General features: G+C 39.0%; 1 protein-coding gene across 1 annotated transcript; it reads left to right on the top strand.

Moving 5' to 3' along the window:
- The first annotated feature begins 41 nt into the window (after positions 1–41).
- ppil2 (peptidylprolyl isomerase (cyclophilin)-like 2) lies at positions 42–25,129 on the top strand. The gene is made up of 20 exons (XM_020938348.2): positions 42–223; positions 1,727–1,776; positions 4,986–5,031; positions 5,106–5,168; positions 7,551–7,602; positions 13,634–13,685; positions 13,760–13,851; positions 14,739–14,828; positions 14,917–14,992; positions 15,262–15,422; positions 15,747–15,822; positions 16,515–16,621; positions 16,780–16,869; positions 17,025–17,058; positions 21,271–21,388; positions 22,239–22,295; positions 23,046–23,118; positions 23,193–23,255; positions 23,366–23,502; positions 24,873–25,129. The coding sequence occupies exons 1-20, from the start codon at positions 192–194 to the stop codon at positions 24,970–24,972; spliced, it is 1,569 nt and encodes a 522-aa protein (XP_020794007.1). The 5' UTR covers positions 42–191; the 3' UTR covers positions 24,973–25,129.
- The last annotated feature ends 2,860 nt before the right edge of the window (positions 25,130–27,989 follow it).

Genomic DNA, 27,989 nt, shown 5'->3' with positions numbered 1-27,989 from the left:
AGGCAGCATCACTACGTAAATAAACCCGGAAGCAGAAAAGCGACGCACGCATCATCAGCCCTGTGCGTGTCGTGGTGCGTGTACAGCTCTTTGTACTGCTGCCGTTTAGCTCCGGGTTTTCAAGAATTTAAAGGTGTTGATTAGTGTTCCATTGCAGATATCGGATTCGTTTCCTTTCACCGACACGCACGATGGGGAAGCGTCAGCATCAGAAGGATAAAATGTAAGAAAAAGCCACACACAACTAGCGCTTCCAGTTAGTTTGAGAGTTAGCCTGTCTGGCTAACAACAATGTTAAAATGTTATTTCAGTATAATAGTTCCATTGTTGAACCTGATTATTTTGACTCACTCTATCACAAAAACAAGTCTGAATTTGAACAGTTAGTTCAAAGTTTAGCTGCCTCTGTACCTGCGCCTAGTATTGTATCCTAATAAAAAGTGAAAATGCAGCAGTCAGTCCCAAACCTCCAGATCACTCACTCCTCACTTCTTTCTGCTGTACTCGATATAAATCCTTATAAACTTAATAAAATAATTAGTGGGCCAATTTAAAAATAATGATAATAACTACTTTTATAGTAAAAGAGCAGCTAAAAATAATATAGTAAAAAAATAATATATATATATATATATATATATATATATATATATATATATATATATATAATTTAATATAAACAGATAGCAGAAGCAAGGTGTACACATCTCTGTCGTCTTTTCGTCTAGATTTAACCTAATTATGTGCATGTTAAACCAAGATCAGCAACACTCTTGCCACTCAGCTACCGTTATGCTGAATTTAGCTGTGCTTTATTATTTAGTACCTTTGACTAATGCAGATCATTTGTATATTCCAAAGCATAATACAGTAATTTTGCATTTAAGTCCATGTTCTACTAGCATGAATACAATGGTACCATGGTCAACAATGTACTATATAACATAAAATAGTTGGGCCTTTCTTGAAGGAACTGTGTATATTCTGCACTCTGCACTCATGATGTTTAAAAAAGGTACTGCAATTACAAGTGAACCTGAGTTGCCATAGTCTTAACCTGCAGATAGAGGACACATACAAGTTTTTCTCATTCTCAGTATATGGACAGGCCATCCCTCATGTGAAAGCTCAGAACTTTGAGAATTAACTTATTGAGCTGTAGAGGCTGCATTAGCTCTGATTCATGATAGTGCTGTGTTTTAAGTAGTAAGTAGAGGCCTTTTAGGTTTAAACAAACTGGATTTCAGTATTGAAACTAGTAACCCAAAGAGACTCCTGCGATGCTCATTATGCTTTCTGATTGGATAAATCATCTTGAGAACCCAAACACTAAAAAAAAAAAAAGCAACTTGGCCATCATGTCTAATGTTTTTGTAACCAAGAATAAATCAGCATTACAATTGTTACTAGTAAAAGTTATATTTGATTTGAACATGTTTACCCTATATCTGGGATACACAGTTAGGCCATGTTTATGGCCTTTAAAATGCACTTTAAAAATAATTCTAATCTTAATAAAAAATAATAACAGTATTTAAGTCAGTGGAATAAAACCACTCAAAATGGAAAAACAAAGTTTAGTAATTTGTGTCAATTGCTGATGTTACTTGTGATGTTATGCATGTTGTTAGGAACGAGTATTCTAAAATAAACTGGTTTAGTTCTTAATATAATTTTGACCTTGGCTGTATTCATGGTCTAATGGTGTCTTTTCTACTTTTTACAGGTACATCACATGTACAGAATATACACACTTCTACGGAGGGAAGCGAACAGGTGAGTGAATATCCAAATTCCAACACGTACATAAGCCTGGTTTCCCTCGGGCTGGTATGGGGCAGTACACTGCGGACCTTGAGTGTTTCCATTGCATAAAACGATCCATACTTGCCCCCTCTTCGGGGTTCCAAGCGGATCACTGGAGGTATTACCTTCCAAATGGGTCTAACATGGTTAGGACCTGGTTTCGGCTCACGGTGAGCAGGGCACATCTCCATGCAGTCATTGGAGAACCAGCAGCACACCGTAGCAACCTACGCTTACAAAACATAATTCATGGAAACCTCGTAACTACCATTAACAAAGCACAGGAGCTCACTGGTCACAACTGTGCTCCTCGCCAACGAATGATACAAACAGCACTCACGTTTTAAGGTTTAGTGTTACATGTGTCAAAATAACACTCATATCTAACATGGGGAGTAAAGTGACCTGAAGTGAAAGCCAGGTTTATTTGGGAAATCCAGGCTTGTTAAATCCTCAGTTCAGTTCCATCACAGCAGTGTCCGCATAAAGATAAAGACAAACAGATAACATGAACCAAAGTCTGCCAACATCCTCCCAAGCGTAATTCCCAAATAAATGTGGTGTAATATATATCCAGTCTGGAGCGCATGTGCATAAAGATGAAGCCAAACTTGTCTGTGTAAAATTCTCCACAATCCTCCTTCTCTATCCAGGTAACCGCATAGTTAAAGAGTAGTTATTTATCAAAATGAAGAGCATCTTCTCTGTAGCTTGCCTTTTACTATTATAAAGAGCTGTATACGAGAAAACAAGTGAAATTTAAGCGCATGTGGATCACCTGTGCAGCTTTGCATGTGCATTTGTTTTGAGTTATATTCTGAATAATGGTAAGTGTTGATGCTGCAGTCTTTTGATAGAACAGAACAAGAGCAACAACAACAGCTATCGAGACTGTTCTACAGTACCTTTTAATGATGTTACAGCATGGATTCACAGCATCAGGGTGACACAGACAAAAATGATCAGTCTGTATTCATCTACAAGAGGGTTTCAGAGAGTAGGAAGGTCAGTCCATATGAAATCAGCCATCCTCCTCTATGAGCCATCTCAAATTTGGCTTCTATTCTAAATTCTAAAATTACCAAATGAAAGAATCTCAAATTTTAGCTCAATCCCTTCAGTTGTTCCTGAGTTATGGCCCGTTGAAATTTTGGGGCCATGCTCACTTTTTTTTGGAAGCATTTATTTACAAGCATTTTTGAGAGACCATAACTTCATAAAAAATAGAGCTAGGAATCTGAAAATTTGTATTGTAGATTCTAAATCTGCTGTCAAATATCATAGTACCCCCCCTTCCAATTTTTGACATCTAAGATTTATTTACTCCAAGCAGATATTTACAGATATTAACTGTTGAACCTGAATATTTGAGAGAATGACATTCCTGACAGCAATCTCACACTTTTCTGAGCTTTCATGTGGATGGTGTAGAGTCCCAAATATGGTCACAGGTCAAATTTGACCTTATTGGCCCCTTCTTTGGACCCTCAGTTCCCCATGTGGGCACAGTTAGATGTTGATAAATTTTTACCAGAGAAACCTTGGCATATTGTGATTAGTTTGAAGTAATAAAAACATCTATTAACTTCCTTAATTTCAAATGGAATTTTTGAAAATGAGCTCTCACAGGTCATTTTTGGTGGAGTTTAGTTACTTTTCCACCTACTAGCAAGGGTCACTTACCTTTAATTGCCTTACACACTAATTGCTTATTACAAGGCATATTGTAAGACAATTGGAGATTATTTGTGGAAATAATAGAATACAAATTTTCAGCTTCCTACCTTACGGTTACGGTCTCTCAAAAATGCTTATAAATTAAGGCTTACGGAAAAATGGGCATGGCCCCAAAATGTCACCATGATATAACTCCGGAATGACTGAAGGGATTGAGCTAAAATTTGAGATTCTTTCATTTGGTGATTTTAGAAATCTTTAGAAATTTTTTTTCAGCCAAATCTGAGATGGGTCATAGAGGAGATTCCTTGAAAGCGGCTGATTTCATATGGACTGACCCAGCAGTCTGACCAGAAGTGCAGTATTGTACATTTATAATCTTAGCAGAAATGTTACCTTTAGCTGATAGCTTTACACTGGGAATATCTGGAGTTTCCGCAGCTTGTATGGTACGGAATAGCAAGCATGGTCCAAGGTCACAGAGCAGAATATTTTGTACTTTGACTGTAGAAAGCATGAAGTATGAAATATTACAACAAGATGATTGTTCACATGGTCCAACGGCTCATGGCAACTGTGTGCTTTGATAGACCTGTGTGCTTTGATAGACCTGTGTGCTTTGATAGACCTGTGTGCTTTGATAGACCTGTGTGCTTTGATAGACCTGTGTAATGGAAACGCTTCCCACTGCGCCAGTGGAAATTAGGCAATATTTGCGGTATCTATGGCAAATAAAAGCCTCATCCATTTCCATTTCTTAAAACTCTCATCATTATAATTTCTTAAGTCTTCATCCTTAATTAAGACTGAATAACGATTGAAAGAATAATGTTCATTAAAAATATATATTTTTAACTTGCACCAGAGCTGCAGAAAAACTGAACTTATTTTAGCTTTCAATAATGTATGTGATTTTTATTTTTTATTTTTTTGTGTTAAGTTAGTGTTTAGAGGTGTGATGAAAATGTATGTGCAATGTGTGAAGAAAATATTCTCATCTTTTGTATAAATGCATTTGATCTGGGTCAGTTTCCAAGACCCAGATGAGAAGGCACAGCAGGCACTGTCCCTGTCCCACAGGAAACTCTGTGGTGTTTTACCTACTGCTCTATAATTCTAGTATAAGTACTCAGAGCTCAGATGCTCTGGGGAGAAATTGGGGAAGAGGCTTGGGTAGTCTTGCACCAAGGGCTGGCCTAGGCCCTGTTGTATCTGCTGTAACAAAGAATTCTCAAACTCACCAGGCTTCGCAAATGGATTATTATTTATCATCAGAAAGATGTAACTTTTTCCACAACAGAGGAGTCCAGTCACTTTTTTCTCTGATTGGGGCAGGGGTCTATTATTTAAAAAAATAAAATAAAAAAAGTGTTGAAGTCCTGAACTATTATCACAGCTTTTGTCATTGATCATTTCTGATCTGTATTTCCAGGAGGCCATGTCTTGTTTTTTTAATTTTATCTATAAACATATTGTTTCTTATTTTCCATCTTCTTTTCTAGTTATCCCCCAAGCTAACTTCAGACGTCTTCCCTTTGATCACTGCAGGTAGGCTGGAAGTGTAAAGAGTGCTAAAGCTTTGTATTTGTATCTGTAATGTACCTTTTGAAATGTTTTTGTAGCTTATCGCTTCAACCGTTTGAATACCCAGTCTGCACCAAAGAGGGCCATGTCTTTGACCTACTGTAAGTGAAGTAAATCAGTCTTAATAATTGTGATCCATGTCACTGAGAATTACACAGATATAAGACAACATATAATATAAATTATTATTAAAAAGGAATTTTAATAAGTTTTATTGTTGAAAATCGCATTTTATTGTCTAAAGAAGATTTACTATCATCATGGTACTAGAATATGTATCTGGAGTAGTTGTTCTACAGGTACACCTCAAAAAATTTGAATATCATGAAAAAGTTCAATTGATGTTTTTTTCTGCCCCCAGTGGAGAATGTTTCTGTTTTGAGTTTGTCTGTTTTGTCCACTCTGAGCTACCTTAGCCGCCATGTTGTTCTGGACATTTCAACTGTTCTTGCAAGTGTTTAATTCTAGTAAACTGTCTTTTGGCCCCATGAAAAATATCTGTCTGTAAGTACTGTAATGTTATAACCTGTTTGCTGACTCTGTGGGGCACTTTAGGGTGTTTTATGGTTTGAAAATCCCTCTAAAATATAGGACGCTAATAGCGTTAGCATGCATATGTAAATTTCCATTTATGTTAGCATGATGCTAATGGCTTGTTTTACACACGCTTTTATGAAGTCGAACTAATGCTATTGTTATTGTTATGCATATATACTGAATTATTAAGCAGCTATACATTGTTTTATGTAGCTCTACTTATTCTTTGTTCATTTAAATGTGAGTACATAATTGTAATATGCATTTATTTTTTGTATGTTACAGTTTTACAAGCAACTCAGTAAATGCCCAAAACAGCAAGAAGCTTCCTGGGTGTTTATTAGAGAAACTGTTCGCTATCTGTAAAGCTAGTTCCTAAACACTAGTGGAGGCAGAATAATGTTTCTTTTTTTTCTGAATGTCAAATCTGTATTTTATTATCATTATTATGACTTGCAGTTAATGAAAACCTACAATTCAGTGTCTCAGAAAATTAGAAAATTACATAAGCCCACTAAAAAAAATATTTTAAACAGAAATATCAGACTTCTGAAAAGTCTATTCATTTCTATGCACTCAGGACATGGTTGAGCCTACTTTGGCATGAATTACTGCATGAATGCGCTGTGGCATAGGGCCTATCAACCTTTTTCATGCTCTGCTCGGTGATTGAGTTGGCCCACCGCACTGCATACCAAGGCTGGTCTGAGGCCAATTCTGCTGTAGTTTCTCCACTTTCAGGACAAGGTAAAGATTCTCTGGACTGCCCGTGCAAAAGGTGAACTGGAGTACGAAGGAGTAAGGTTTTACATCTTCCCCGGATATAGTGTTGCACTGACACAGAAATGCTGTACAATGCTGTGAAAAAGTATTTGCCCCCTTCCTGATTTCTTACTTTTTACTTTTTGAACTAGAAAACTTACCACCAGTTTTTAAAAGACACTTTCTTCAAGCAGCGGTTCAGGAAAAAGTCTGCACTTTCAAGAGGACCATAATTTTTCATGCATTCGCATGCATTAAAATACTCTGCTCCGTGGCTAGCCAGTAATGGCATTAAAGATGAAAAAAATAATGACATGGCCCCCTTCCTCACCTGATCTAAACCCTAATGAGAACTTGTGGGTCCTTCTTTAAACGGGAGATTTACGGTGAAGGAAAACGGTACACCTCTCTGAGCAGTCTGGGAGGCTGTTGCTGCTGCACAAAAAGTGGATTGTCAACAGATCAGAACAGAAGAAACTCCATGAATGGAAGGCTTATGACCATTATTGAGAAGGGTGGCTATATTGGTCACTGATTTGTATTTATTTATGTATTTATTTTGACAGAAATGTTAAAAATAGAAATAAAATTTTAGAACTTAAGAAATTTTGAGTTGTTTACTAGTCAGACAGATGAAAATAATGGAAAATGTTCGATTTACATGTAATCACATAATAGTTCTACACATTAATAGTTGCCCAATAATTGTGCACACATAGATCGGAGAAAATTCTCCTAAGAAAGCCAAAATGTCACTTTTACTTTCTTAAAGATTCAGGTTTGAGGTTTATTAACATTTTGGATTGACTGAAACCACTGTAGTTGTTCAATTAAAAAATAATCGTCATAAATACAATTTGCCTAATAATTGTGCACACAGTGTAATATACGGATTTGACTTTCTGAATTTTTTCATGGTATTCTCATTTTTGGAGACATTCCTCAGTATTGAATTCAAGTTTGAATGACAGAATTACTAGATTAACATATCAACTAAATTTATTATTGTGACAGGTCTAGTCGGAAAAATGACAGACAGAAATGTTTGTTTAAATAAATGAAAATATTATTTTAGTCTCTGTAGCCAAAAGTCTAGGGACTAGCTTTCTCAAAACTTTGTTACTGCATTTAATCTGAATGATTGAGAACTGACTCTGACATGGTAACTTTTTTTTTTCTTTCAGGAGCATTGTACCTTGGATAAAAAAGTATGGTACAAATCCAATCACAGGGGAGGTAAGCATAAATGTCCCGACATTCGACTTTTGACTAATATCAAATTTTAATGTTACAATTATTGTGAGAAGAAACATCACGTTTTTTACAATTGTATATTGACAGACTAACAAACCAATAGGATAATAAATTGCTTTTGGTTCATTATGTAACTCCTTGTGATGGAGAGTCAGTCACAAGGGAATTTATAATAAGCTCAAGCTTCAGCCTACACCTTTTCAATTGGTTAAATATGACTGTGGAATAATGACAGAATATACCTGTGATCGAAGTAATATGAATTATCAATCAATAAAAATTGGTCAGACTTGCTTTAGCGATAAGTTATGGTGCAACCAGGCCAAGTTACATATCAGATCTGTGGATCTGTTGTATGTTTTCAAGTTTTTTTTTGTTTTTGTTTTTTTATAGCAATAAAATAGTTAAAGCCCTACTATATATCTAATATTTTCCTTTAGCTAAAAGCTTTAAAAGAGTAATGGTGGTAGAAGGAAGAGGGGAGGAAATGCGTAAGCTCACAATGGACAGTGTGCCCTCAACAAGGTGAACTGATCTTGGCCCATTGAATCAATTTTCATAGGACAGGGTTCTCAGTGGTTGAAGTAGTATAGCATGTAAACAGACATTGCCTAATTGATTTTGTTTAAGTGTTGCTGTTGCATATTATGCAGTATATTTCAGAAACTGATTTTATAATTTTACTAACTCATGCCAAATTCCGTATCATGTATCAAAAACACTATCATCTCCGTGGACAGAAGCAGGTGGCACTTCATCATAAAAGTTCCATATTTAGCAGTACTTTAAATACTATGATAAACAGTGATTAATAAGGATTTTTCAATTAGTCTAAAATATGCTTATAGCTCCTATACATGGATCTATTAAAATAACTCTTCTATAGTTGATAATCCTGACTTCCTCTTGCATGGATGCTGCTTTTAAGTAATAGGAGAATCATGACATTAGCACTATTCATGGTTTATATGAAGGTAATATCATTCAGTCATTTAGTCAGATACAAGACAAATTTAAATGACCAAACAATATTTTTTGACATATTTCCAAATTAGAAATATTTTCAACTCAATTGCAAAATACAAACAAGATGTCAGGCCTCATCGAAAAAGTAGTTTTTCTAAGCAAATTAATTTGCAGATAAATGCAGTATTTACATCAAACTGGTGTTAAGTTAAGTGACTAATTTGTTAAGTTGTGCAGATTGGCAGCCTCACTTCCATCAGTCTGCCTCAGGGTGGCTGTGGATATATAATATTAAAAATAAATGCGCTCTTTACCTTCCACAGTGGTTGGTCTTTCTCCCTCTCATCCAGCTAGGGTCCTCTACCAGAGACCTGTAATCTTGAGAGTTCTGCGCAGTATCTTTGTTCCTAATATGGTAATTTTCTCTACCCAGATGTCTGTTTTTCCTGGTATCTGTTGTAGCCACTCCTCTAGTTTGGTTGTTACAGCCCCGAGTGCTGTGATCACCACGGGCACCACTGATGCCTTCACCTTCCAGCTCTTCCTTGAGCCCCTGGTATTTCTCTAGTTTCTCGTGTTCCTTCTTCCTGATATTGCCATCGCTTGGTATTGCGATGTCCACCACCATGGCTTTGTTCTGTTTCTTATCCACCACCACTGTCTGATTGGTTCGCCATCACTATCCTGTCATTCTGTTTCTGGAAGTCCCACAGGATCTTGGCTCAGTCATTCTCCACAACCTTTGGAGGTGTTTCCCACCTTGATCCTGGGGTCTCCAGCTCGTACTCTGCACAGATGTTTCTGTACACTATGCCCGCTACTTGGTTATGTCGCTCAATGTATGCTTTCCCTGCCAGCATCTTACACCCTGCAGTTATGTGCTGGACTGTCTCAGGAGCCTCTTTGCAAGCTTGGGTCTTGTCTGGTGTGGTAGATCTGGGCTTCTATTGCTCCGGTGCTCAGGGCCTGCTCCTGTGCATACAGGATGAGTACCTCTGTGCTGTCCTTCAGACCAGCCCTCTCAAGCCATTGGTAGGATTTTTTGATATCAGCCACTTCAGTTCTGTTACAGTGGTACGACCCATGTAGGGTCTTGTCCTGCCATGATGGTCCCTCCAGCACCTCTCCCTCTGAACTCCACTGTTTGAGACATTCTCTGAGTACTGTCATCTCTCGGACACTCACTAGTCCTCTGTCTCCTTCCTCCCGGCTTGCATCAGGGTGCTGGATTTGTGATGGAACCCTCCATGTATGGTCAGGAGCTTTCGTGTCTTAACATCTGTGGTCTGTATCTTCTCCTCTGGCCATCTTATGATTCTTGCTGTTTATTGCCTATGCCTTGTTTTTGCCATTGAGCTGGCTTCTTAGGACTTGTCTCACTCGTTGCAGGTATTTGGCTGTAGCCGCTTTCCTTGTTGCCTCTTCGAGGTTGCCATTTGCTTGTGGGATACCAAGGTACTTGTAACTGTCCTCAGTGTCTGCTATTGTTCCCTCTGGGAGTGAGACCCCCTCTGTGTGAACTACCTTCCCTCTCTTTGTCACCATCCTACTACATTTCTCAAGCCTGAATAACATTCCAATGTCTGTGCTGTAGACTGGTGGTGGTGTGGATCAGTGTGTCGTGTACAGCTTAATGTCATCCATGTAGAGGAGGTGACTGAGGGTGGCCCCATTTCTGAGTCGGTATCTGTAGCCAGTGCAGTCGATGATTTGGCTGAGGGGGTTCAGACCTATGCAGAACAGCAGTGGGGACAGTGCCACTCCTTGGTAAATGCCACATTTGATGGACATTTGTGCAGGTGGCTTCCCATTGGCTTCAAGGGTGGTTTTCCACAACCACATTGAGTTTGCAGTGAGAGTCCTGTTTATATTGTACAACTCCAAGCACTCAGTTGTGTGGCATTGAGTCATAGGCTTTTTTGTAATCAGTCCAGGCAGATTCGTGACGGGTTCTTCAGGGACTGTTCGGTCAACCAGGAGTTGATGTTTGGCTCCCCTGGTGTTTTTGCTGATGCCCTTCTGTACTGTGTTCATGGACTTATACATGTGCTGGCTTATCTAAGACACAATGATGATGCTTCCATGTGGTGAAGAGACAGGTTATTGGCCGATAGTTGAATGGGACTGTACTCTTTGAGGGATCCTTCAGGATCAGGATCGTACGCCCTTGGGTTAGCCATTCAGGGTGAGTCCCATCCTTTAGCAGCTGATTCATTTTGATTCATTTTTCATCCCTGGTGGACTGGTTTTAGATGGTTGAATTGACCATGTTGACTGCAGTGTGGCCTCATAACTTGAATCAGGCGCTTCATCATCTATGCATTTCATTAATTTCTTGGTAGTAGGCTCTTGGTCTTATGGTGATCCAAACATGTACTGGCTCTCTTAAAATATGAAGAAACAAACAAAACAAACTTCAAAACAAATGTGCATTTGGAACTATATAGGTCCACCCCGGAATAAAGATGAATATATACATTTTTAATATGTGATAAATTCCCACAAATCCTGCAATCTCACAATGACAACCTTAGCACTTTCTGTTTAAGGCTCCATAAGACTTTCTTTACCTGCTCAGGCAATCCGAACATGATAAGGAACGGTTTCCTCACTTCTCGGCTGCTTCCGTTTGAGTTCCTTGCGCATCTAAATCTATTTTACGTTTGCATAGTCTTGAACATCAATGTGCCGTCCACAACTAATGGAAGACAATATCATATTGTTGAACATGACTTGATTGTTTCTTTAATATGAGAATAATCTACAGCTGTTTTCTTGGATGTCAGATAACTTGTCACAGATGCCTTGTCAGATACCTTGTCACATCAAAATTATTATCAAACCATTTGATTCAGTCTTTAAATGTTTAGTGACCTTAGCTGCTGGAATAAAACATATCACATGGTCACTGCATACTTGTGTCATTGTGTCAAATGTGAATGTTCAAGATACAATTAAAAATTTAAGGAGCTTCATAAAATAAATGTTTGGTACCATATGAAAGGTCTTTTTCTGGTCTTACAAAAAAAAATATTCAATTTTTTTTGGTCATTACCCACATGCCATAAATTACATGTGAAAATCGGACCATGTTACGTTTTCTTGTTTTTAACAGGACCCTCACACATAACCTATTTCAAATTTTCAACATTTGGTGATTTCTTTTAACAGTACATATCTTGATTCTCAAAAAAAAAATTAAGGACAGTTTGGTAGTGTTTGGTGTAAACTGGGACATTTCAGCGTTCTGAGGAACTTTTGGTCAGCCTACTTCAGTGACCTGTGTCTGTGGATTGAGTCAGCTGTTGTAGCCCCTTGTTGTGCCATTACTCCATTTTTACCCTCTGCTACAACTTAAGCATGCACAGTCTTGATCTTGATCGATATTTCTTGTGCTTGATAAATAATGCCTGTGAAGTAATCACGTATTTTTGACAGTAAATTTGCATCTGTGAATTTGCATTTTTACTGATGAAAGCGTAATCGTAAATTTTCATTTCGTGACTGTAATTCTTGGCGTCGTAACTTTTTCATATTCTAATGGATAAAATACACACAATATATTTTATGTACGACTGGACTCATTCGAGAGTATACGAATATTTTATGTGCAACTTTCCCAAACACGTACGGCTTTCTATTCTATGGACATGAATATTTTTGAAAGCTTTCTTACTCCATATCCCTCTCCCATATACATTTCCAGTACCTTTCAGTCTCCAGCCTTGGTTGGTCTGCTTTGCAGAAACAGGTGGTTTATCCATCTGGCTTCATTATCTCATACCTCTTTAGGCGGCTAGCCAAGGCTTGGAGCCTTTGTTTGGCAGTTTGGCATGATGCGTGATGTGCAATGATGGGAACTGTGCAATGAGTAAAGTGTGCAATAATGGAAACTGTGTAATGACTGGAGTGTGCATACTGGGAACTGTGCAATGAATGGAGTGTATATTTTGTTTGGCTCCCTGTGACCCCAGCCCCTTGGGACAATGGATGGAAATTAGCCTTAGGCTACAATCCGGTGTGTTTACATTCATGTTGTGTCATGCTTGTTCATTAACATGCTCTGTCCCAATCAAATAAATAAATAGATGCGTGTGCAGAGCAACGGCTGTAATACGTTGCATCTCACGTGGGTCTGCTGGAGCCTCGCTCCACTTGTTACCTGGTCCCCGAAGGGTTGACCAGGTTTTGTATTCACCCTGTGTCTCTGTGTGTCTGTCCACCCGCGATAATGCCGCCATTTATGGACCAATTGTCCCCAAATTTGGTACGTGGGTCAAGCCCCTGTGCCTGATGCCCCGAAAAAATTTTGACGATCGGAGGTCATTTGAGGTCACATGGGTCAATTGAAAGGTCACGCCATTATAAAGGACAGGCAATTTCGGCATCCATGGTGATGAATTGCCCACACCGATGCCTCATGGGGGACCAGGTTGCTGTTTCTGATTGCGCTTGATTGAATGATTTGCCGGCATCAACCGAGTGTGTTGCATTTAGGTGGTATTTCAGATTCATGAAACTTCTGTGATAAGACAATTCATCGTTGTAGTGGTTAAAAATGACTTTGGCTCTGTCAGCTGCGCCGTCTAGAAAAACTTTAAAATGAAAATGCCATGTAAAAGTTCCTTACCCTTCTAAATGTTTGTTTATCGTGCTGTCTTTCTCTGTTTACTGTGAGCGCCGCAGCAGTAAGCAATTCTAGGCTTGTTTGCGATGGACTTTCAAAATAAGCAACAGATGTTTACAATAAAATAAAAATAATAATAATAAAAACTGTGTTAAGGGGAGAAAAATAATAATCACACACCAACTGGTGGTGGTGTGAGAGGGAAGGAGGGATGGGGAGGTGGTAGAGAATAATATATTGATTCATTTTGTTTTGTGAGTATTAAATGTAATTGTTTTATTTATGATTTGTTGTTGTATTTGTACAGTAATTGTAAAATCAAATTTAAATAAAATGGAAAAAAAAACTACTGTACTGTTAACGTGTGTTATATCACAAAAGGAACCAAAACAGTTGATGTAAATAATTTTTTTTCCTCAGAAACTCGAAGCAAATTCCCTTATCAAGCTGAACTTCACCAAGAACAATGATGGTGAGTTTAATCTATTAAAACCATATTTGTGAAATATAAACATAATGTGGTGTTTGCTGTTTGCTTGTTCCTAGGAAAGTACCACTGTCCTGTTATGTACAACATCTTCACTAATAATTCCCACATTGTTACAATCAAGGTCACGGGCAATGTCTTCTCTTATGAGGTTGGTTAACTTCTACAAAAATGGTTTTCAGGTTTTCACAAGTGGCTTTCAGATTCTAAAATGTAATGTCATATTCCCAGATGGAGGACAGGAGCTATTAATTACAATGTACTTCCATAAGAAATATTTAAGCAGAGCTAAATGTTATCCATGTTACAGTTGTACCCAGGTACCATTTACTCTTGAACTTATTTAGAGTGAGTCGTGTATGTTTGAGCAATCTTTAATTGCTTATTTTTCACGACACCATATTGCAGATCATCTCCCGTTTTCACTGTCCCTGATATATGCCCACTGTGACGTACTTACTTCGATCTCCAATTTTATTGTCTTGATGTGTGATATATGTGAATTCACCAGTGTTGTGTAGTCATTTTGGTACAAACGAAACTAAATTCTGCAGCTCGCTAGCATGATAAATTGCATTGGTGACTAAACCCAAGAACTCTCTGCATTACAGAAAAAAAACAGAATTTTGACGCTATTAAATGTTTATGTAGTTTCAGAGAGTAGTGCCATTATTCAGTACCAAAGATGTGATCGTTGTCAGTTGAAAGGACTTTAATATGGCAAGTTTGTAGCACCAGTCCCATACTAACAATAAAACTCAATAGATACACACTAAATTAAAAACTGTTGGCCAATGCTAGCTCGCTTGTCATTGTAATTTTATGTGTCAGAGACTTGTTTAACAGCACAGATCAGGTAAATTTGTTCTTTATGGTCAGATTGTGTTAAAAATAAAGCTCTGATTAAAGTTTAAGAGCACCTACAGTTAGCATCACACGTGTAGGGAATGTTGATGACATCAGCTGCAAAGTATAAATTGTCAAGTAATTAATGCTCATCTTCAGTGGTTTTGGTTAAATTCTGTGTTAAAACTTCAGGCAGTGGAACAGCTTAATATCAAAACAAAGAGTTTTAAAGACCTGCTGACAGATGAACCTTTTACCAGACAAGACATTATTGTACTTCAGGTAAAAAAAAATACAAAATTGTCCAATTTTTATTTTGAATGTATAGATTTTTTTTTTAATTTATAATTTTTTTTTTTTGTAATTACAGGATCCTACAAATTTGCACAAGTTCAATGTATCTGACTTCTTCCATGTAAAAAACAATTTGAAGGTCTTGGATCCAGGTAAACTTATTTAACTTGCTGTGCCTTGTTTTGCCTCTGGTGCTTACATAGGAGTAGGCTTATGTGAGGCGATTGGCCAGCTCAGAATTTTTGCCTTTTCAAACTAAAGTTCCCCACAACTGTACCACGTTAACACGAGCACGGCCCATCAACATATTTTGTACAAGCCTAACATATTTTTACATGGTACAAAATCTGCTGTTATAGATGACACCATATTTTTCATGGGAAATGCATTTGGTCATCGTTTTCATTTGTTTCATTTGTAGATGAAGAAAAGGCAAAGCAGGATCCAGCATATCACCTGAAAAGCACCAACTTGGAGACCAGAGAGACCCTAGCTGAGCTTTATAAAGAATATAAAGGAGATGAGCTGCTAGCATCCACAATGAAGGAACCAGCTGCCAAGAAAACAGACAAGTTCAACGCTGTGAGAGAATTATCTTTTTTTAAATTTCTGATATTTGTTCTGTATGAGTGGAGCAGTTCGCATACATGTATCCATTGCAGAAGTGCATATTAAAATCCACTCCACTCAACAAAACTAGTGCCACTCGCCCCCATGGACCATTCTCATGCTTGAGAAATATTCTAAATTTTAGTCATGGTGACCCCTAGCCTGGGTCCTAATTCTAAAAGCATACCTGCCTTTAATCAAGTTTTATATACAGTATAGCTCCAAGTAATTTAGTGCACAGTAGTTCTGGAATATGTTGCTAGATAAGCAAATGTGACCTCTGTTTTCTTGTTCCAGGCTCACTACTCCACAGGCAGAGTATCTGCATCTTTCACATCCACAGCCATGGCTCCTGCCACTGTACATGAAGCCGGTGAGTATCCTAAGGTTAATCTGAAGGGCTATACATTTTATAGTTCCTCCAGTTTGTCCTGGGTCTACCCTGGGGTCTCCTTCCTGTGGGACAGGCCTGAGATATCTGAAACAGATGCTTGAGCCACCTCTTGGCCCTTGTGACTGAGCTCCTCATCCTATTTCTCTAAAATCTCACCCTGCAGAGGAAACTCATTTAACTGCTTATATCTGTGATCTTGTTGTTTTGGTCATTCCCCAAAGCTCATGACCATAGGTGAGGGTAGGAAATAAATGCAGAACTTTGCCTTTAGACTCAGCTCCTTCACCACCACAAGAGCCCAGTATAGCTACCACATGATTGCAGTCGCTGCATTGATCCGCCTGTCAATCACATGCTCTATCCTTCCTGAGATACTTGAACTCCTCCACTTGAGGCAGAGAAGCTTCAGCACCAGGAGAGGTTTTGGAGGAGCTCATATTCATCCCAGTCACTCTTAGCTCAATCTCCCCCCTGGGTCGATGAAGCCTTCAGTACATCTTGATGAGATCTTAATTCATTGAATTTTAATAACTGTGTGAGTGCGAAGTGATTCCAATGTCCTTTTTATACCTGCTTAAGCCCAATTTGAATTTCATTTTGCTCCAAATGAGCAAAATGTCCTTGGTCTTTCTTTTTCATGTATTAATTTGCTGTTTATGTTGCACTTTCAGATGCCATTGCAGATGATACTTGCCGGTACCAGTATGTGAAGAAAAAAGGCTATGTCCGTTTACACACAAATAAAGGGGACCTGAATCTTGAGCTTCACTGCGACAAGGTGCACATACTCACTTCACCTTTTTTTTTTTTTTTTTTTTATCCGACTATAACCTTTTACAAGCATTTCCCCATCCTGCTCAGTTGCTGATTGCTAAATTGCTGGTTGGCAGTCCCCCACACCCTCCCATTTAAATTATTATTATTATTTTTTTTTAGATTCCCATAGCTGGAGAAAACTTTATTAAACTTTGCAAAAAAGGTTACTACGACGGCACAGTGTTTCACAGGTCCATCCGCAATTTTATGGTATGTAATTTTTTTTTTAGTTTTGCTTTTTGTGTCACCATACATTTCTATTAGATATGACACGTATTTGAAACTATATGAGTCGGTGTAACATGAAACATGATGCATTTCATGAAAGTTGGCTAATGATTATCACATTGTGTCTTTGTTTTCAGATCCAAGGTGGGGACCCTACAGGCACCGGGACAGGTAAGGGGGAATGAGTGCAGCAGTTCTACAAACAATATTCTCTTGCAATGTAATATTATTGCAATGCCACAGCATGCTTTAGTATGCAATTATTTTTTAACAGGTCCATATTACTCTATTTTCTGATCTATGTTATAATGTAGTTTCCTTATCACAAACACACCTGGTTTTGTTTCATTCACACATGTTAAACAGTCTGTGCTTCACTGTTTTTAACCCTCCTACACCCTAAGGTACATTTTTGTATGTTGCAACTTTTCTTTTTTCCATAACTTTGGTTATATTGCACCAAACGGCATAAAAATTGTCCAGTCTGTGTATTTTTTATTTCTGTGTTTGCAAAATCACATTAATTGAATGGTCTATAATCAGATACTCACACCCGTGGTCCTTTGACTTTCATTCAAAATGGCATTTTTTTACTGGCATAACTTTGCCAGTGTATTTTTATTTTTTTATAAATTTTTCATTATTTTGTGTTGAAAACCCTTCATTTTTTTGTTTTGTCTTTTTCATTTTTGTTTTGTCTTTTTAATTTCTTTTTTTATAGTTTTCATTTTACTGTGCATTTTCCAACGTTATATCAGTAGAAAGACATTTGTACATATTAGTCCACACTGAAGGCCAGAGACACAGATGTATGAGGTTAAAATATGGGTGATATGGGTGTAGTATTCTTGTGCACTGTGTTTGTTTGGGAGTGTGTGTCAGTTTGTGTGTGCATCTGCGTGTGTGCGCGTGTGTGTGTGCGCCTGTGTGTGAGGGCTGTGTGTGTGAGTGTGTGTGCAGATACATTTTCAGGTATCTGTCATTGTTTACACCTCTACTGATATACAACGAAAATTATTTTTTTAAAAGCAAAGTAATTGCAGTTTTATTTCACTTGTTGATTTTTATCACTTGATACTTGTTTTTCTCCTGTCAGTGTGTTCAAAATTTGCCTGCATGGAGTGGCTAACGACACTGCAGACTACGTCACTTTGCGCTCTACTGCACATGTGCAGCAGAAAGAGCCGCTGTTAGTTTGACACCCAACACCCCCCAGTACCCCCCACACACCCACAGCCCACCGCAGGATGCCCCCAGAATTAATTATACACAATTGAGATTATATTCTTTTTACGGACAATTGGTTTGAGTCTGAATTAAAAGGACATTTATTAGTGCAGACTTGTGATGTGAGGAGAAGCCTGTATGAGCGGTGAGTGTTGGAAATATGTCGACTTTGAGGCTAGTTTTGGTCATTTGTTGTGGGTTAGCTGCTGTAGCTCTCGCACATAAACAGGCTGTTTTCTATTGGTCTATTGTAAAGTGACTATATTGGCCATATATTTGTTACTGGACCTGCATTGATATGGAAATGAGCTGCGAATAGACGTGTGAATTACGACATTTGCGCATATAATTAATTACCACGGCGCGCACGTATTTATGGCTAAAGGCTTATAGCGCTAGTTTCTTTACTAGTTATGGGTCCGTCGCGAACGAAATGACTCCCAATTCACACCAAAGCGCAACGGCGCGTAAGCGCAGCAGCACAGCACACAAGCAGCAGACGCGCTGCTTTAGAACTCCATTTTAACCGGTCTGACAGTGTACACCGACAGTGTCATACGCGCGTCTAACGAGCGTCTGACGCTGACGCGCTGCTCGAGATAGGTTGGAGTTCTAATTTTGCAGCGTCAACGGCGCGTCTCCAAGGTTTTTAGCAGGGGAAAGACAGGAAATAAACTTCCGATGCCCTTTCAAAATAATTTAACCAAAGTCAAGACAGCGACGTAAACAACGCGCACGTGATTTACGATGTCGGACACCAATTCTACAAGGACTCAGGACTAAACAAGGACTAAACCAGAACCAGGACTCACTGTCGAAATGTGCTCGGAGGTCCTTCCGTGTAGCCCCGAGTGTCCGCGGGTGAAAGGACCGGTGCAGAGCTTGGAAAAGAGGTATGTGTAGCCGTCGCGCTTTTCGGACACCTGCTCCGCGGGGCTCAGGGTTCTCTCTCTCTCCATGTTTAGACCTGGTTCAGTCCTGATTCAGTCCTGCTTTAGACGTGCTTTAGACCTGCTTGCAACAAAACAATCTGAAGAGCCGCTTGGGAGCCAAAAGAACCAGCAGCTTTTAGTGAGCCGAGCCAAAAGAGCCGGTTCTCTAAAAAGAACTGGAATACCCATCACTACTGTCTAGAACAGGGGTGCTCAATACGTCGATCGCGATCTACCAGTCGATCGCCAAGGTCGTGTGGGTAGATCGCTGTGTCTCGTCTCGGACTCGCATTTGGACTCGGTCTTGTCTCTCACTCAAGGTCTGACACTCAACAAGTGCGATCATATTTCATTACGGCCGCTGCTGTGGGCAATAAACTTGTACCGGATGCAGGAGCGTGTGGGGCGTCTCAGTGCAGCCCGCGGAGACTCTACGGCACATCACAAACACACATGCTTCCTATGCACGGCTCGTCTGCAACAGCGTGTGCCCTCGTGTACCACCGTGCATCACAGGGCAGGTTAAACTTCCTAAACATCCTACCTGTCCATCTGCCTCACATCAGCACGCCGCCCCTCGCCTTTTCACGCTCTCGCTCCTTCCTGCGTACAGCGAACACAAGCCCCTCCCACAGTGCATGCTGATTAGAAGAGCAAGACAAAAGGTGAAGCAAAAACTAGTCTAAATTTGTGTTACAGTGTTGGCACAAAGCAGGCCTACAGCATAGAGCAGATCTACAGAACAGACGTACTGTCACATTTAGCAGAAGTTTGTCTAACAAAAGTGCACAAATGCATCTGTGTTTGTCATGATGTGCGTTTGGTTTGGTAAACGTGCAGAGGCTGGTAAATATCACTGCAAAACCAGAAAAGAATGCAACTCCAGTGAAAAAAGTGAAGGAAGATTTTTAAACCTGTTTTTTAAAGTGCCAGAGGAAGTTCTCTTAAAGAAGGGGTTCTCAAACTGTGGGTGAGGGTCCAAAAAAGGGCCACAGAGTGTTTCAGTGCAGTTTGCTTGGCTTTGTATTAGGTAGATCTTTATGACTTGGTCATTTTGTAAGTAGCTCGCATGCTGAAAAAGTGTGAGCACCCCTGGTCTAGAATGTGATGCAAAAATGCTATTAAGCCAACCTACTGTCTGTAAATATGATGTAAAGAGGCAGAATAACAATAAATGTTGCCTAAATAAACCCAATTTAAAATCCACCAGAGCCAAACCTAAGTTTTTTAAACAATTCAACATTTACAGTGAATTTTTACATCACTAAATATATCGGCGATTATATCGGCTATCGGCAGCTCCAACTCCCATTATATCGGTTTCATATCCGCCACAGCAAAATCCATATCGGTCAGGCTTTAATTCATACAGCTCCATTTTGGATCATTTCAGCTCTGGAATTGCCCATCGCTACTGAAGGAAAGGGAAAAGGTGTAACTACACGTGTGAATAAAATAAATAAAATAAGTAAATAAAACTGAACTCCAGGTATGTTTTTGAGGAGGTAGCCTTCTCACGTGGCTTAAAATCTCACAAGAATCTAATTTAGTTTAATTTAATATAGGACCTTTAAATAACTGATAAATAAGAAATAAAATATTGTACATTAATTGCCAAAGAAAATATTTCCTCATTGTCTGTGTAATCCCTCAGGCATCCAGGTGTGTCTCTGTCGCTAACATGATGTTTGTGCAGTTTTTGTAAACATGCACAAGGGCAGAAACTGTTTTTGGTAACACTTTTTAATTAGGCATACCTACAAATGATTTGTAAATATTTAGTAACCATTAACTTTTTTTATTTAAAATTATGTACCCATTAACAAGTGAAGAGTTCATCGTCGGCAACAAAAGGAGAAATATGTTTTGCCAATTTTTCAAAATGGATAGCTGGAGTAGGAGTAATGTAAAGTAAATTATTAAACATTCATACATGTGTAATTAGAAAGGTTATGGGAATCGATTAATTAAATCATCTACAAACAATGTTTATCAATAATTGCTCATAGATTAGATTAGAGATACTTTTCATGCTTTTTAATAATTGTTCTAATAATTAAAATTTTTTGTAAATTAAAAACAGGGTAACATTTAACTTTTTTAAATTGAGTGGTGGAAAAAAAAATATGACAGTCTGTGATCCTGTCCTAATACGACTATGCTCTAGTTAAGACATTAAGTCATCAAGGGTTGGCTAATGGTCGTCTCTTCATTCTGTTTCCAGGAGGAGAGTCCTGCTGGGGAAAACCATTCAAAGATGAATTTAAACCAAATATGTCACATGCTGGTCGTGGCATTTTAAGTATGGCCAACTCTGGACCAAATACCAATAAATCTCAGTTGTAAGTATGGCTGGGTGATGTGACATTTTGATCATCTACTTGTTTTTTGAAAAACAAATAAATGGCTTTGAATAACATTTGTCTGAGCCATAACAATACAGATTTTGAGGCATTGCCATTTAACACAAAATAGTAAAAAAGTCCTTTTAAAGTCTGAACTCTGCTCTTATTGGCTGTAGACCTCTCCATGAAAAAGACCTTTAAGCTGTTAACTGGCGATTAGAAATGACTGAATCTCAATCTTGATATAAAATTCCATTATATACAGTTCTAAATGTAAGTCATTAATATAGTAGTCACAATGTTATTTCCGCATAACGCCATATTTATAGTATAGAGTGCAGAAAGAGCTGCTGTCTGTGAGGTTAACATGAAGTTGCAGCACTAGCTTGTGCTGTTATCAGCACTAAAATAGATTATCACTGTGTGATAAAATAAGTTCTGATGCTAAATGAACATTAATGAGTGGCTATGTCTTTATGACCCGTATACGTTAAATGCAGGTGAGCGCATAAATGAAGAGAAGAAATGTCTCAAACAGTAGCCGGACATCCACTTATACCTGATCGATACACCTGTCCCCGCCCTCGGGAGAGCCTGAAATCTGCTGAAATCCTACAAGACACTGACGTGATACAGACAGGACAGAGGCTCTTTCTGCAGGAGACATGCGCAGTAGAATGCGAAGTGATGTAGTCTGATAATCTTCTCTATATATTGCCAGTGGTTGGTTGCACAGGCAAAATATATTTAGTAGTAATGTGCTTCACTGTAGATTGTGGAATGCAGTGTTCCACTGTAACTTTAGATAACTGTGCACTTGCGTAATATTGTTTTTTTTCTCCCGTAGTTTCATCACCTTCCGTTCGTGCACGTACCTGGACAGAAAACACACTGTATTTGGAAGGTAAAATGGCTCTGCTGAGATGATTTTCTCTTTTTTTTTTTTTTTTTTTTTTGACTAGTCATACCTGCAAACTCGTCGCCTTTTGGCTACAATCACCTTTTTCTTGATCAGTTGGGTCATTCACGTGAATTGCATAGAACAGGAGAGTTTTTGTTTTTTTAAAGGGGGGGGTCGAGTTCAGAATTAAATTCTTCTCCTTCGAGTTTAAATAGAAATAATAAATCTGAATTGAGGTTTACATGGAAAACATGTTAAATCGTCTTTATTTAATTCCGCTCAGTGTCTGGGGAAGGTTCTGATTGGACAGAGACACCAACGTATTTACATCAACCAGAAGGAAACACACACTTCAGCTGCTACCGGCTTTTTTGTCATCTCGATTTGTCGTTAAGCTTGGGGATACGTTCAGACAAACTGGGGAACCGCAGTCCAAACCAGAGTCCTGAACCAGTGGGAGCAGCTCCGATTCAGGTCAGGGAGCAGTGTTAGCTGCGCTTTCTGCGGGAAGAGCCAAATGTGCAAGGATGGACCGCTCAGGACTGCATGTTTCGCACATCGTGCTCCTGGGGCAGTTCTGTGTTGTGTAAAAGAGCCCAGGTGCAGAAAGACTGTTAATAAGTGCTTTAAAATTTACTTTTGAAACCCTCACATTTGCCCTGGTCAGCCTCACTGCTAACATAAGCTTAAGGCCTTTTCTTTTATGTTTTTTTTTTTTGTCACCCATCTGAGTGGTACTTGTAATGTGTGCAGGGTTGTGGGGGGATTTGAGACTCTAACAGCCATGGAGAATGTGGAAAGTGACCCTAAAACAGACAAGCCAAAGGTAAAAGAAACCTGATGGTTTATTGTATTCATAAAGTGACAATTATTGTGAATGCTTTGGCCTTTTCTTGACAGGAGGAGATTAAGATCCTTACAGCATCAGTGTTTGTGGACCCCTATGAAGAGGCTGATGCTCAGGTTAATGTCAGAAATTAGATTCGGTTTTGTTTTTCTCTCAGTAGTGATCATCTGGAAATTTTGTTTCTCATGAGGATGCTTTATGCATAAATTATGGCTATATTTTCCAGATTGCTGCAGAACGGGAAAAGGAGCTTCGAAGGCTGGAGGAGGAGAAACAGGCCTGTAATCCTACCAAAACCAAGGAGAAGAATGAGCCAAAGGTCTTCAAACAAGGAGTGGGCAAATATATCAACCCAGCCACAGCGTGCGTACATAGATGCTTAACACTTCAGACTTTAGTACAGATTTTTGCCTTGGGGCTGACACTGGCAACATCTGAACAATACAATCCGTTAAGACAAACTCCTCAACTTAGTAGGTAACTGCTGCTTTATTTGTATGGCACAGCTGGTAAGATACTGGAGTTTGAATCTTACTGAGCACATGTGCTTGAATTTTGCAAGTTCTATTACCCAGCATGCTTTGATCTTCACAGCCTGGCACCAGTTAAATTTGATTGTGTGAGCAGAGAAACCTACTTCAAGATTATGTAACCTGACTTAGTGTCCTCATGTGCGATTTTGAAGCTGCTGCACTCCTTGGGCCTGATCTTGCCCCTGATCTTAGCTCTAGTGCAAGTGTGGGGTGTGTAGCTCAAAACAAGAGGTGTGCTGTGCCTGAATATTGGGGTGGAGTGGAGCAGGGAGTGATATGGCACGTTGAGTGAATTGCCAGAATCGTAAAAATACTAGTCCATTGACAAACAACGTGTGACATGCTCAAGACTTTTTATTTGGAAATACATTAGGATGATAAATGCCTAATATTTATAACATGTTCGTGTGCTGTGCGGAATGTTTGTGCGCTGTCCAGATGCCCTCCCGCAGCAGAGCACAGCCCCTCACCCGTTTCCAGTATCGGCTCAGCTCTGCTCTATAGTTTGGTTTGATCTGGAACTGTACAAAAGCTGCTCATTCACATGAGACCATTTACAGCGATGTTCTGAAGTCTGTTTTCTTACCCTGTCTGCGGTCCTAATGCTGCGATGTTGGATTTCCTCACATTCTTGTACCATTTCTGTCATCAGCTCCATTTAATGTCGTGACCAAATTATCCCCATTGTGCCGCTTTGGTTAGTTTATAAAGTTAGTCACCATTAGATAAGCTGCCATCAGAACTGTAGATAACTGCACGATGCCGTGGACCGTGGCCGGACTCTGACATTCACTCAGAGCTGTGACAGCGGAGTGGAGCAGACACACGAAAGGCGATCACTATGGCACCGGTTTCTCATTAAAGAAAAAAGGGAGCTGGGGAGGTGATGAAATGCAATCGAGCCGTGGTGCCCCCGCAAGCACTTGGTGCCCTACGCTCTGTGCATAATGTGGGTGTGCGGAGCAATAGCTCTGGTTGTACCTCAGGTGAGTCCGTAGTAGCAGAATGCCGGGACAGGCGGGAGCCACATCTGGGAAGCCTAAAGTCTCTGGTCCAAAACCAGTCCCTGTCACTTTGATATGTAGTCAATGTCCACAGTCGCTCAGTTTGTGCTATTGTTTTAGCCTTTGTACAGTGGCATTGAATGTCTTCAACTTGCTATAAATTAAATATGCTCTCTTATGTTTTCCTCTTGTTCAGAAAACGGACAATTGAAGACGACAGTGGACCCTCCACCAGTACATCCTCAGCCAAGAAGCCCAAAATCAGAGGCACTTACGGAGACTTCAGCTCTTGGTAGCAAAATAATATTGACCAATTACATGAACTGGACATCCACAAGATGTTTTTTTTTTGTTTTTATACAATTGACTATATGTGTTGAAATACTTTTACTATGTCATTAGTTCCTGACTTTGTCACTAGTTCAGAGATAAATAAATATCTGAATATCATCACCCTACAGACATTTTTAATTAAAGAAATTGTATTTGCAAGACTTGGGTATTTTGTACCCAGATGGAATTTAGTCCTGGGCTCCCTGAAGTCCCTGTGCTCACTAAGTAATAGACACATAATTTAGGAGTGGGCTTGAAGACTTTACATTGTGCATAACCAAGCTTTTTTAATGTAGTGTGCCATTGCGAAAGGTGATTTTATAAAATTAACTAATTAGAGAGGACAAGAGGACATTCTTTTTTCTGTGTTTTTAGTATTAAAATCTAGCTTACATATATTCTGATTTTACATGTTCATTACAACCTGCAATATTAAAGTACTGTAAAAATACTTGGCTACTGACAAAATACTTGCAACACCAACAAGACTGGTAAAAGCATTGTTTCTCTGCAAGCATGTCTTGAAACGGCGTAAGGAGGGAGCATGTTTAAGTGTGCCAAAAATAAAAGTAAAAACCACATTACTTTGCTATCAGATAAACACCACCTTAAAGGGAGCTATTGTTGACTTCCTATACGTTAGACAGGAATATCTGGGAACTTGACCTGTGAGAGACATTCCCGCCCCTTTCTGGGGGAAAACAAATGACCCTAATTTGCATTAAAGTTAATGAGAAGGGTCAAGACATGACACATGTTGACAATCTTCACATTGAGTCTGATGTATTGTCGAAAACATCTCTTTTGATAAACTGTGCTAAACAGAAAGAAATCAAAAACTGGCAAAATAATGTTTTTGAGGAAATCACAGACAAAGGTCAAAAATGTGTATCTTCTAGATGGGTCTGTACACTCAAAGAAACACCAAATGGTATTGTCCCAAAGGCATGACTCGGCAAGAGGTTTTGAAGAGGTGAATAATCAGAATTTACAGAAAGATTCTTCTATATGTGCATCTGAGTCAGAGTGCTGTTAGCTGTTGCCAGTCAAAACAAGTGGAAGGTTCATTCTATGAACCTTAAATTAAATCTGCCTTTTTGCAGGGCATGGGACTCTCCAAAGACATTTACATTCGACCCACTTGAAGCAGGTGTGAACAATGTACTGTGAAAACTAAAGAAATGTGTGTATGAACTTGTAGATGCATCCCTCTACTGGTACAACAAGGTTAAAGAACTCATGATGAACACTGGTGGTAAAATGTCTCAGGTTGATCCTGCAGTGTTCTATTGGCTCAGTGACAATTCGGAGGTCACAGGTGTACTGGCATGTCACCTAGATGACTTTCTTTGGGCAGGATCAGAGCACTTCGTAACAAATGTGATTGCTGTACTTAAGTCTACCTTCAAAGTAGGGCATGAAGAACATGAGAGTTTTTCTTAAGTGGGAATGGACATTGCCACCATTGTAAGGTAAAAGGCAGTGCAGTCTTTCTGGGTGAGTACTCTGGGCTCACCTGTTAAATTTTCACTGACTTTGTATCATCGAGCTGTGACAACTCTGCTGTAGGCTTCCAACCTGGCACGAGCTGCTTCAACTTCCTTTTCAGCTCTTAAGCGTTCCATCTCTGATGTTTGAATGGCCATTTGTTTCATGTGCTCCTCTTCTAGAGCTTTAATCCTTTCCTTTTGCTTTTGTTCTTCTTGTACTGCTCTGTACTGTGCTTCTTTTACTGCAAGGTCTGCTGCAGCATCAGCTCGTTTCATGGCGTGGCATGAACTGGAAGAACTTTGGCTGTGATTTGATGTTGTGGTTAAACCATAGATGGACCGGGCGTAATCATGCTTTAATAGTCCATGTAAACGTTTGCCTTCATGTTCTGCGTCAAAATCTCCATCAATACCACTAATTCTTTCCAAAATGATCTTCACAATGTCATGAGTTACTGCTTCACATGCATCGTTTTTTCTCCTTATGTCAGATGAAGGTGCTATATGACCTCTCACTTTGGTGTATTGTGTTAACAGATCAGCTCTATTGCTCTAATCTGCAAGATCTGACATTTCCTTTTCTGAGATGTCCTGCTTTAAACTTTCTCTTGTTTCACGTGCTTGTATTTTCCACTGTTCATACAGAGTTAAGAGTCTCTTTTTACTAATTTCTTCCCTTTGATAAGCAGCCGTTTTTGCTGTAGGCATTTTTTCTCTTTCAGAACGTCGTGGTATTGGTGTGCTCTTAATCTGAATATATGTTCATTAATGTCTGTTAGATTTTCATCTTGTATATTCTCCATTTTCGTCTTTAATTTCCTTAGACCGTTAACCGTTTTGTCTGACCATCTGCTGCCATCTGCTGGACGTTGCGGGAGTTGCTGTGAAACCTTGACAGCGAAGTGGAGGTGGTCAAGCTTTCACTGTAGCGTCCAGTCGAATTGAGAAGGCCAGAACTAATGGTTTTCTTTTCCGTGTCATAGAACCAACGTAAGAGCTAGACAAGAACAAAATAATAGAAATTACCATAAGATTACCGTATCACTGCTCACATCGTTTAACCGAATCCATATTTTAACATTAGTTCAATACAAATAACAAAAAGCTCAAATATACATTCACAAATTAAACAAACCTTGTTTCCCTGTCGATTGTTGCTCTCTTTAGGTTTTTATATAACTTTTCACCGTTGTTTTTGTTTTTCACCGTTAACGTTGCTGTGTTTACTTTGCGTCTTTTCTGTATACCAAGCTAACGTTTTTTCCTTCACTTCCGCTCACATAGGAAGTCACCAAAATAAAAGCAATACATTGCTATTAAATGCCATGGACAATATGTTAATGTGTATAAGAGCTAACTTGACCTTTACAGTTACATATACCTTACCAACCACATGCCACACTTATAAAACCTCGAAATCAACTTGAAATGTTTATCTGTACTTTTACTTAATTAACAAAACTGAATACGTGTTCCACCACTGTGTAATA

This window comes from Boleophthalmus pectinirostris, unplaced genomic scaffold, assembly GCF_026225935.1.
Source record: "Boleophthalmus pectinirostris isolate CB_2022bp ecotype Guang Dong unplaced genomic scaffold, ASM2622593v1 HiC_scaffold_4, whole genome shotgun sequence".
NCBI classification, from domain to species: Eukaryota; Metazoa; Chordata; class Actinopteri; order Gobiiformes; family Gobiidae; genus Boleophthalmus; species Boleophthalmus pectinirostris.
This window is presented reverse-complemented; position numbering and strand designations above follow the sequence as displayed.

Bases quoted from the DNA above. Each gene is read 5' to 3' on its own strand.
- ppil2 (XM_020938348.2), top strand. From the start codon at position 192: ATGGGGAAGCGTCAGCATCAGAAGGATAAAAT. The intron at 224-1,726 runs GTAAGAAAAAGC...TACTTTTTACAG, and splicing joins CAGCATCAGAAGGATAAAAT to GTACATCACATGTACAGAAT. The intron at 22,296-23,045 runs GTAAAATGGCTC...TAATGTGTGCAG, and splicing joins AAACACACTGTATTTGGAAG to GGTTGTGGGGGGATTTGAGA.